At 40.1% G+C, this 12,376-nt stretch overlaps 1 protein-coding gene across 1 annotated transcript in view; it reads left to right on the top strand.

Moving 5' to 3' along the window:
• LOC110447124 (centrosomal protein of 135 kDa-like) overlaps positions 1 to 12,376 on the top strand; it is a 41,398-nt gene that overhangs the window by 4,324 nt on the left and 24,698 nt on the right. The window contains exon 4 of the mRNA XM_021492590.1: positions 683 to 912. Coding sequence (XP_021348265.1) covers positions 683 to 912 — 230 coding nt within the window. The remainder of the gene's footprint in view (positions 1 to 682; positions 913 to 12,376) is intronic.

The following is a 12,376-nucleotide window of genomic DNA, read 5'->3' as shown; positions in this document are numbered from 1 at the left end:
ATCACAAAGAAAGTTTTTTTTTATTCTGTATGCTATTATTTAATTGATTCAAATAGGTCAAAAGAAGCTAAGGGAGATAACTCTACTTCATTTAGAAGTGATTTCAGAAGAGGCTTTATCATTTTGTCTTGCGTTTGATTATACTGGAGGTATTCAGGGTTAACATATGTTTTGTTCAGTCTGATCCAACAACTGTTTGTTTACAGCCATGTCTCCCATTGGAATGAGGGTAGGTCTAGACTCATTGATGCTGTATTTTTTAAAGCACTAAATATATTTTGAAAATTGAAGAGAAGCTGCATCATCATCAGATGTGCATTGCACTGCAATTAGGTTGCCATGACCTTCACCTCTAGATTAAACGTCAAATCAGTGCAAAATCTTGTTGAGGCTGTATATGTCACTATGAAATTTTACTGCACCTGCATCAACTACAGAAAGTGTACAGGGTGATATGAGACCACCATCACCTTTATTTCTAGATCAATTTACAAGTTAACAGGTTAGAAGGGGCCAACAGGTTGTAACTAGCAGAAATCTGAGTTAAATTTAATACATTCCAATGTACATTGTACTTGTATATGGCTAATTGATATTGATATGACTTCAATTATTTGTTATTTGAATATATGTGTTATACAACTGTGTAATGCTGGCTGTCACTGTACTTTTTGTGCTGTAGGAGGTAAAAAGAAGAACATTCCCTTTAGGAGACAGCGTATGGAGATTGACACAGCTGTTCCCGAGTTTGATGGCCCCAGTAGGCCACTCACATTGCCCACTGATGATCCCTATGTAGCCGATCTTCTCCAGGTGGCAGATACACGGATATTAGAACTTGAGCGACAACTCTCCATCTTCAGAGACGAAAAGGAGGTGATTGACAGGAAACTGAAGAACTTCAGACAGCAGGTAAGGTCATAGAAACATTCTCCCAATATTTACAGGGGAGACATACAATGGCATTATTTTCTGTAATGATGCTCAAACTTTTACATGAATCTACTTTTAGTCAAGGCCTTAACAATATTGTTAGAGGTTACCATTTCCATATCCTACACTGTTTAAGCCTGAGACTCCCATGCCACTGTTTCATTCATTGTTCGATGATTGAGGTGTGATTTTTCTGAAAATTGTTGAACCTGAAGTTAAACAGATGTGGTGCATGCTGGGTGGATGTGGGTTGGTCCGGGATATGGCCTAGGCACAGCTAACTGTGTCACTCATGTATTACGACCAAAATCATGGACAAGTATAATAATGTTTCTATCCCATTCCAAAAATAAATAAATAAGATAAGCAGATAGGGATATACCTGGTATCTTAAAATTATATATAAGTTACACAGAACAAGAATCTTTAATAGTGCTCATCTAAATTTGCTCAAAAACTTCTAAGTAGGTTGTCAAAAAATAGGGTTGGTAGGTGTAGCTAGGGAACTAGAAACACTATAATTTAGATGGGAATTTACATTTCAGGGGAGGTAACTCTTCTAGTATATTTCCAAATGCTATGCATTTTTCTGCTTCCATACTAATTAATTCAATTAAATATTATTTGTTGATTTGATGACAGATGTATGCAAACCGTAACATTATCATGAAATATTGTCCGCTTTATTATGATGGTAATGGAACATGTTACATTTCCTTTGTACAGTTTGTAAATAAATTCGCTGATTTAAAATGTTTTTGTGAAGTCGTAACAAACAGAAATATTACACATGACTGTTTTTGTTTTGGATACTGTTTTGGTTATTTTAATCATACTGCAAGTGTGATCTTTGACTGATCATGTGATATCAAATTAAAACTTATATTGAAATTCCTGAATGGCTTCCAATTGATGATTGGTACTTGACAGAAATGGTAACCCGTTGAAAATAAGAGTTTGTTCCACTATTTGGTAATATTATTTGTTTAAATTACATAATGTACCAAACCAGTCAAAAAGATGAATTAGAATTTCCTTTTTAACTTTTAAAATAATATGTAGAATAGTAAGATTCAAGCATATCTCTCTGATGCATCATAGTAATGAGAGGTGTCACAATACAGGTTTGTTCTACCCAATATACTGCATCCTTGCCAACTTTTTGAAATTTCCATAGGGGAGATTCCGCGTGCTTAGAATTATAAGCTTTAATTTAATGTATGCATGTACAAGCTAGGGGGAAAATAACACTTTCAAATGGTGTCTTTTAAGCTGTTCTTTCAAATGAAATCATCAGATCTTAAAAAATAGGAATAGTTGAAGAAATTCACAGGTAGAAAATGCTCAATTTAAGGGTCCAAAATCGGAAGTCTCCCACCTAAATAGTGAGAGTTGGCAAGTATGATATTGTTATAGCATGATTGTATATGCTTTTGTATTGCGATACATTTTGTGGTAGTTTTCAAACACAAATGCTCAAGTGACCTTTTACTGTTTATCCGATTTTGTCATTCATAGCCTTTCATCCAATGAAAATTGACATTTCATTTACATCTCTATAAAAGTCATAAGTAAGGCCTAGGGTCATGTTATTTGACCAGTAGGTGGTTGGGATGGACAGCAATCAAAATTGTTAAGGTAAATATAACCGTCATATTTATTAGGGTTGATCGTTCAGTTGGCGGTAACTCCTGTAACCTTTGAAATTTTCAAATTATCTGTATACTGGTACTTTTCTTTCCAAATCAAATGGTATCAAAATTTGAGGGGAAAATCATAGGGATCTGCCTGTACGTTTGTTTGTTTGTATGTATGTAGTTACATACATGTTCAATGTAGTGTTAGACTTCATTTCTTTTCTGATTGTCATGATCATGAAACTTCAAACATATGTTAACGAAAATCATCTCTTTTCACCTTTCAACCTCTGAGTTTAAAACTAGGTCACTATTAGTATAAATAGAATTATATATTATATTTGTCTCTGCAGACTTCATTTATTTTCCTATCATCACAAAATTTCACACTCATGTAAACAAACATCACCTCTTGCATGAGTTCACATTTCGACCTGATGCAGTGAAAAACTAGGTCACTGTTACTATAAATAGAGAATGATAGAAATTGCTCTACAGTCTTCATTTGTTTTCTGATCATTGTACACTTTACAGATATGTTCACTTTTTGACCCATCTGTTGTCAAAAACTTGGCATTTCTTATGACTTCGAAGTGTGAGGGTATTTGTATCATCTGTGATGACTTGTTATTCTTGCTTACTCTTGTATACTGATCATTAGAGATGTAAACAAATCAAGCGTGACGCCTATTGACCTTTTATGATGTACAAAAAAATGTACATACCAAAAGGTACTAATGTAACATAGTTTGCGTTGTATTCAAAGTCTTTTTTTAACTAAACCTGTTGAATGAATCAATCCAAAAGAAGTTAAGCATTTAGTCTGTACTGTGTGTGTCGGATAAAGCGATGAATCCCCAAAGAACTTAAATGACTCTGCTTCATGCAAGGGTGAATTTCCTTTATATTAATTGTGCTCACACTAGGCTTAACATCCTTTCAGCATTAGTTGCTAAAAAACCTTTTTAGCAAATATGGATTAAATCTAACAACTTTTTTCTGAGCAGTATGTAGTAATTTAGAGCCCCAATTTCAATGACATTATGTGAATATGTACTGCAGCAATTTATTTGACATTCATTTACATTGATCGTCAGATACGTTGAACCGATCCAAACTGATCCCGTTCTACTTTAAGTTAATTAGGTCATTATGCATGTTTTATTTTCTATTTTCAGCATTTTTAAAGAAATGAAACAAATACCTAAACTGAACATCGTTAAGAAACTGAAGAGCAATCATTGTTATTTGTTAGACTAGCCTTTACATTCTGGAACTGTAACCTACTGCTGTTATCTAATTAAATAGAAATAAAATATTGACAATTTAAATCCTTTGGGGCAAATACAATTAAGAACAATTCTTCTTTTACAGACATTTATAATTAATAGTTTGTCCTTGGAAAAAGATCAGAGGCTTTTAATTAATCACTATTATCCTAGGTACAAATTTTAGTTTTTTGCTTTTGGTTTATTGTTAGTTATAATTGACCATTGATTGTTCTCTACTTCGGTAAGATATTAATGGATGAATGTAAATCTGTTTCTTATAATATGAAACAATTAAATCATAACAACTTGCATCGATTTATAACATTAAGAAATGAATAATATAAAATATAGAGTACCAGTTATGATGCTTTAATATCCTGCCCAACAACAAAGGCATACAAGTCAAAACTAAAGAAAAATAAACTAAATTACATGTATATATAACTAGTGGTTATGAGCCAACATGTTCAGGTGTTGATTTACTCTTTAAAGGATTTGACAGCTAATATCTAGACATGATGAGGAATTAAATAATGAAAAGTCAAATTAATTATGCATGGTTAAATTTTATGTATTTACGAAGTCCCATTCAAATTCCATGTATTTACATATAAAAACCAGGGTAAACTGAATGTTGACGTCAGGAGTAAATTATTGATTTTATTTTTATGGGAAAAAAAGATGAAATTCAAATAATGTGTTGGAAATGTGACAGTAGCATGATATGTGTTGTATCCTGTCGTGACCTGCACACACAACTATTTTGTGAACCTCTGATGATTATAGAGTCATCTTGCTTCTTGAACTATATATTGCCACAAACACATACTTTACATGTTCAAGTTCCTACATAAAATGTTATATATTGATAAGGAGGGGGTTTAGATAAGATAAGATAAGTTTCATTGAGTTTGAACTGTCCTTGATTCTTTTGATGAAATCTCACTGCATGATCAATTTAATTTCGTCTGAATCGTATTTATCTAGACTTGACATACATGTAATGGCAAATTTGAAGGAAATTTGAAAACTAAGGTAGGGTTATTTTAATAAGGTTACAACCAGAGTTGTTATAAATATAATATCACTACTTTTAATAGCAACTTCAATGTAGCTCAGTAACTTATCCATTATATAGCGACCTATAGTGCCTGCTGACACTAGCAAGTCTTGTCAACTGGACTAAAATAAAATAAACTTATCAATATATATGTTGCTAACTTGTAAGGTGATGGAAATTTAATAAAAAAAACCTACCATTTCCATTTCCGAATGACTTTTATGACATGTAATGGTCAGTGAAAGGGTTTTGGGATGAATATTTTACTGAAATCATCTACTTTCATTTTTGACTTGCTTCATCAATCTAGATCACATAGACGTTTGCATCGGATACGGTTCAAACGTTTGAGTTGTGACACCAATGTCCTGCTGATGCTGAATTCAATACAGACGAAAAATCTTGCAAGAATGTAGCGAAATTGGTATATTTTCTTTTCCCAAATAAGGATCTAATTTCTTCAATAACAAAGTGAATGACTAGCGAAGCACAGCTAAAGCTCAAGTCATAGGACGTAGTGTGATAGGTATTAATTGTACATGTGATCATGGTTGCCTTCTATCTTTACGCTAGAGGGAATTTCTCTTTAATTTACTCAGTAGTGTGGCAGACTGGGAAGATGGGGGTCTCTAGTTGGATCCTAGGTGGAAGCATGTTACTCTCTTTCTGTTACACAATCTGAAACATGATTTAGTACTTACAATTGTTTAAAGTCCTGTAAAACCTTGATTGGTTTAATGTATTAGTATAAATGAAAGAATGTAAACCCGGCTGAATTGTCCATCATTAGATTGAAAAATACCCCAGTGAAATGATTTGAGTGCCTAGCTACTTAAATTTATGTAAAACCTATATACAGTTGATATCAAATGATTATGTACACTGTACTGTGTATAACATTGCATGAATTCCCGCCGCGAACCCCAGTCAATGATAGTTGCCAAGTTAGCAGATTGTCTGATTAATGCTTACATGTGTATTGATATAGGAGGTCACAGTGGTGTGCTTGACTAATCAATCACAGTAAATAGTGTCATAGGGGAGGGGAATACATGAAAGGGGCAGGGTGGACACAGTAAATACTGGCATAGGGGAGGGGAGTATATGTAAGGGGCAGCATGGACACAGTAAATGGTGTCATAGGGGAGGGGAATACATGTAAGGGTCAGGGTGGACACAGTAAATGGTGTCATAGGGGACGGGAGTACATGTAAGGGTCAGGGTGGACACAGTTAATAGTGTTATAGGGGAGGGGAGTACATGTAAGGGGCAGGGTGGACACAGTAAACGGTGTCATAGGGGAGGGAAGTATATGTAAGGGGCAGGGTGGACACAGTAAATGGTGTCATAGGGGAGGGGAGTACATGTAAGGGGCAGGGTGGACACAGTTAATAGTGTCATAGGGGAGGGGAGTACATTTAAGGGGCAGGGCGAACACAGTAAATGGTGTCATAGGGGAGGGGAGTACATGTAAGGGCCAGGGTGGACACAGTAAATGGTGTCATAGGGGAGGGGGGGACATGTAAGGGGCAGGGGGGACACAGTAAATGGTGTCATAGGGGAGGGGACTACATGTAAGGGGCAAGGTGGACACAGTAAATGGTGTCAGGGGGGAGGGGAGTACATGTAAGGGGCAGGGTGAACACAGTAAATGGTGTCATAGGGGAGGGGGGGACATGTAAGGGGCAGGGGGGACACAGTAAATGGTGTCGTAGGGGAGGGGAGTATATGTAAGGGGCAGGGTGGACACAGTAAATAATGTCATAGTGGAGGGGAGTACATGTAAGGGTCAGGGTGGACACAGTAAATAATGTCATAGGGGAGGGGAGTACATGTAAGGGACAGGGTGGACACAGTAAATGGTGTCATAGGGGAGGGGAGTACATGAAAGGGGCAAGGTGGACACAGTAAATGGTGTCAGGGGGGAGGGGAGTACATGTAAGGGGCAGGGTGGGCATAGTAAATGGTGTCATAGGGGAGGGGAGTGAAGTACATGTAAGGGGCAGGGCGGACACAGTAAATGGTGTCATAGAGGAGGAGAGTATATGTAAGGGGCAGGAAGGACACAGTAAATGGTGTCATCGGGGAGGGGAGTGAAGTACATGTAAGGGGCAGTGTGGGCACAGTAAATGGTGTCATAGGGGAGGGGAGTGAAGGACATGTAAGGGGCAGGGAGGACACAGTAAATGGTGTCATAGGGGAGGGGGGTGAAGGACATGTAAGGGGCAGGGGGGACACAGTAAATGGTGTCATAGGGGAGGGGGGTGAAGGACATGTAAGGGGCAGGGGGGACACAGTAAATGGTGTCATAGGGGAGGGGGGTGAAGGACATGTAAGGGGCAGGGGGGACACAGTAAATGGTGTCATAGGGGAGGGGAGCGAAGTACATGTAAGGGGCAGGGTGGACACAGTAAATGGTGTCATAGGGGAGGGGAGTATATGTAAGGGGCAGGAAGGACACAGTAAATGGTGTCATAGGGGAGGGGAGTGAAGTACATGTAAGGGGCAGTGTGGGCACAGTAAATGGTGTCATAGGGGAGGGGAGTACATGTAAGGGGCTGGAAGGACACAGTAAATGGTGTCATAGTGGAGGGTAGTACATGTAAGGGGCAGGGTGGACACAGAAAATGGTGACATAGGGGAGGGGAGTATATGTAAGGGGCAGGGTGGACACAGTAAATGGTGTCATAAGGGAGGGGAGTATATGTAAGGGTCAGGGTGGACACAGTAAATGGTGTCATAGGGGAGGGGAGTACATGTAAGGGGCAGGAAGGACACAGTAAATGGTGTCATAGTGGAGGGGAGTACATGTAAGGGGCAGGGTGGACACAGAAAATGGTGTCATAGGGGAGGGGAGTATATGTAAGGGGCAGGGGGGACACAGAAAATGGTGTCATAGGGGAGGGGAGTACATGGAAGGGTCAGGGTGGACACAGTAAATGGGGTCGTAGGGGAGGGGAGTATATGTAAGGGTCAGGGAGGACACAGTAAAGGGTCAGGGTGGACACAGTAAATGGTGTCGTAGGTGAGGAGAGTATATGTAAGGGGCAGGGTGGAAACAGTAAATGGTGTCATACTGGAGGGGAGTATATGTAAGTGGACACAGTAAATGGTGTCATAGGGGAGAGGAGTATATGTAAGGGGCAGGGTGGACAGAGTAAATGGTGTCGTAGGGGAGGGGAGTATATGTAAGGGGCCGGGTGGACACAGTAAATGGTGTCATAAGGGAGGGGAGTATATGTAAGGGTCAGGGAGGACACAGTAAAGGGTCAGGGTGGACACAGTAAATGGTGCCGTAGGGGAGGAGAGTATATGTAAGGGTTAGGGTGGACACAGTAAATGGGGTCGTAGGGGAGGGGAGTATATGTAAGGGTCAGGGTGGACAGAGTAAATGGTGTCGTAGGGGAGGGGAGGATATGTAAGGGGCAGGGTGGACACACTAAATAGGGTCATAGGGGAGGGGAGTACATGTAAGGGGTATATTGTATCAAAGAGGTAGTGACAGGGAAGAGGGGTAACCAAAGGGGGCAGGGTGGACACAGTAAATGGTGTCAGAGGGGAGGGGAGTACATGTAAGGGGCAGCATGGACACAGTAAATGGTGTCATAGGGGAGCGGAGTACATGTAAGGGTCAGGGTGGACACAGTAAATAATGTCATAGGGGAGGGGAGTACATGTAAGGGGCTGGAAGGACACAGTAAATGGTGTCATAGGGGAGTAGAGTATATGTAAGGGTTAGTGTGGACACAGTAAATGGTGTCGTAGGGGAGGAGAATAGGGGAGGGGGGTATATGTAAGGGGCAGGGTGGACACACTAAATAGTGTCATAGGGGAGGGGGGTACATGTAAGGGGCAGGGTGGACACAGAAAATGGTGTCGTAGGGGAGGGGAGTATATGTAAGGGGCAGGCTGGACACACTAAATAGTGTCATAGGGGAGGGGAGTACATGTAAGGGTCAGCGTGGACACAGTAAATGGTGTCGTAGGGGAGGGGAGGATATGTAAGGGGCAGGGTGGACACAGTAAAGGGTGTCATAGGGGCGGGGAGTCCATGTAAGGGTCAGGGTGGACACAGTAAATGGGGTCGTAGGGGAGGGGAGTATATGTAAGGGGCAGGGTGGGTGTCATAGGGGACGGGAGTACATGTAAGGGTCAGGGTGGACACAGGAAATGGTGTCATAGGGGACGGGAGTACATGTAAGGGTCAGGGTGGACAGAGTAAATGGTGTCGTAGGGGAGGGGAGGATATGTAAGGGGCAGGGTGGACACACTAAATAGGGTCATAGGGGAGGGGAGTACATGTAAGGGGTATATTGTATCAAAGAGGTAGTGACAGGGAAGAGGGGTAACCAAAGGGGTAGGGACAGCAAAGAGGGGTAACCAAATTGGTAGGGACACATAGGGGAGGGGAGTATATGTAAGGGGCCGGGTGGACACAGTAAATGGTGTCATAAGGGAGGGGAGGATATGTAAGGGGCAGGGTGGACACACTAAATAGGGTCATAGGGGAGGGGAGTACATGTAAGGGTCAGCGTGGACACAGTAAATGGTGTCGTAGGGGAGGGGAGGATATGTAAGGGGCAGGGTGGACACAGTAAATAATGTCATAGGGGAGGGGAGTACATGTAAGGGGAAGGATGGACACAGTAAATGGTGTCATAGGGGGGGGGAGTACATGTAAGGGTCAGGGTGGACACAGGAAATGGTGTCATAGGGGACGGGAGTACATGTAAGGGTCAGGGTGGACACAGTAAATAATGTCATAGGGGAGGGGAGTACATGTAAGGGGAAGGATGGACACAGTAAATGGTGTCATAGGGGAGAGGAGTATATGTAAGGGGCAGGGTGGACTCAGTAAATGGTGTCGTAGGGGAGGAGAGAATATGTAAGGGGCAGGGTGGACGCAGTAAATGGTGTCATAGGGGAGGGGAGGACATGTAAGGGGTATATTGTATCAAAGAGGTAGTGACAGGGAAGAGGGGTAACCAAAGGGGGCAGGGTGGATCCAGTAAATGGTGTCATAGGGGAGGGGATAGGGGAGGGGAGTACATGTAAGGGGCAGGGTGAATACAGTAAATGGTGTCATAGGGGAGGGGGGTACATGTAAGGGGAATATTGTATCAAAGAGGTAGTGACAGGGAAGAGGGGTAACCAAAGGGGTACCAGTATGGACACAGTAAATGGTGTCATAGTGGGGGGGAGTATATGTAAGGGTCCGGGTGGACACAGTAAATGGTGTCGTAGGGGAGGAGGGTATATGTAAGGGGCAGGGTGGACACATTAAATGGTGTCATACTGGAGGGGAGTACATGTAAGGGGCAAGGTGGATACAGTAAATGGTGTCATAAGGGAGGGGAGTATATGTAAGGGGCAGGGTGGACACACTAAATAGTGTCATAGGGGAGGGGAGTACATGTAAGGGGTATATTGTATCAAAGAGGTAGTGACAGGGAAGAGGGGTAACCAAAGGGGTAGGGACAGTAAAGAGGGGTAACCAAATTGGTAGGGACAGGGAAGAGGGGTAACCAAAGGGGTACCAGTAGGGACAGGAAAGTGGGGTAACAAAAGGGGTAGGGACAGTGAAGACTGGTAACCAAAGGGGTAGGGACAGGGAAGAGGGGTAACCGAAGGGGTAGGGACAGGGAAGAGGGGTAATCAAGGGGTTGGTTGAAGTAGAGTCGGCAGACCTGTCCTATAAATTAAGTAGTGTCAAAGGGCTGGGGATACATGTAGGGGAGGGGTTGAAGAAGGCACCCAAAAGAGGTAAAATGTGGCTTGATGACTATGTCTGGTAGATTATAGGGGGGAACATACACATTGGTCAGGTTGGAAGGGTACCATGTTGGACATAGGGACTGAACATTCAAAATGTACCTTTTGTAATTTTGTTAGGGTACAGGGTACCAGTGGGGACTAGAAATGTAATCAGAAGGTGTAATATGTTATTACAGCCCTATTACTACAATGTTGACCGTGACTTAGTGTATAATAGGTTTAACTCCTTAAATGTGTTGGTATTAGTGTTTAGTTTAAGGGGCATGCCAAAGGGACGTGTCAGTCATAAATCCTGTCGGTCAGAAGCATTCATTGAATACAACAAAAATATTCGACAAGCTTGCATGTTGTGTTTTTAAGACAAATTGTTGTGTTTATTTTTGTTTTATTTATGTGTCTGCAGTATTTTCATGTAAGTGTAAAGAGACAGTTGATATGTGTTCGTGTTTTTAAAATGTTATTGATTTTAACTATATCATCCTGTACATGAGTCTAAGGAACCTTTTCATGATATCATCTTAAAAAGTATCAAATTCCTTTGCCTAGAGTGGTCTCTAAAACATTTGGTTCAGTATTATGCAAGTCATGTGTATACATGTACATTTGAATTGAAACAGTTGAAAATATATTGCCCTTTTTGTTTCAAAGTGGTTCAATCGGCCACCACTTTCATGTCAAATTTTAAATACAATTAACATAACTTACACCATTGTAAAGGGTATAAAACTATACCTTTCCTAAACGGGTCTCAGAATAAAAACCCATCATCAGTATCCAGGGAGATATGATCTGATAGATACAAAATAAAATCACTTAAAATCTCATCACGCCCTATTTGCTTTCGGGGTATTGTCCTCACCCCATAAGATCAGTCCATCAGTCAGGATGTGTATCACTTTGTCCAGGGCTAAAGTGGCTGTTCTTAATTTCATTTCCATAAGTAAAAAGTTTTAAGTCGTTTAACTCTATTTTCAGTTCCACTGATATTAAATCTTAGCATGTTGTTAGTTTCAGTCCCATCTTTTTAAATTTTTGTGTTTTCAGTTTTCTGTGAAGTTGAAATAAAAGTTTTAGTGTTTTCAGTGATGTTGACATAAATGTTTTAGTGTTGTCAGTTTTAATTTCTCAGATTCCAATCATATTAATTTTTTGGTGTATTTTTAGTTTTATTTCTATTAAAAGTTTTAATGTGGTCACAGTTTCATTAATGCTGATACAATACATTTTTAGTGTATTTAATTATTAACTTACTGATATATATAAGATAAAGTTTAGTTTTAGTTTTTATTTCACTTGTATAAATGTTTTGGTGTGTTTTTAGTTTTAATTCCACTGATATAAAAGTTTTAGTGCATTTTCAGTTTTAGTAACACAGACAATAAGTGTATGTCAGTTTTAGTTCCACAAATGTTGAAGTTTTAGTCTGTTTGCAGTTTTTTCCTATAAAAATCTCTTCTGTTAATGTAAGATATAAAAAATGTTTTCATGTCACAAAAGAAAGTTATGATTTTGAATTACGATATTTTAGTTCTACTGATGTAAATATTTATAACCTTAGGCCTCTAAATAAATTGAGAGCTAGCTATTAAATGTCCAAGTAAAATATTTGCTAACCATAATGTTGGATGTTATGTTTCTGTGATAAAACCTGTTGACGTAAAAGCTGATCTGATGACAAATTTTATATCCAAGGTGTTTAA

Source organism: Mizuhopecten yessoensis, unplaced genomic scaffold, assembly GCF_002113885.1.
Source record: "Mizuhopecten yessoensis strain PY_sf001 unplaced genomic scaffold, ASM211388v2 scaffold3229, whole genome shotgun sequence".
Lineage (NCBI taxonomy): Eukaryota > Metazoa > Mollusca > Bivalvia > Pectinida > Pectinidae > Mizuhopecten > Mizuhopecten yessoensis.
This window is presented reverse-complemented; position numbering and strand designations above follow the sequence as displayed.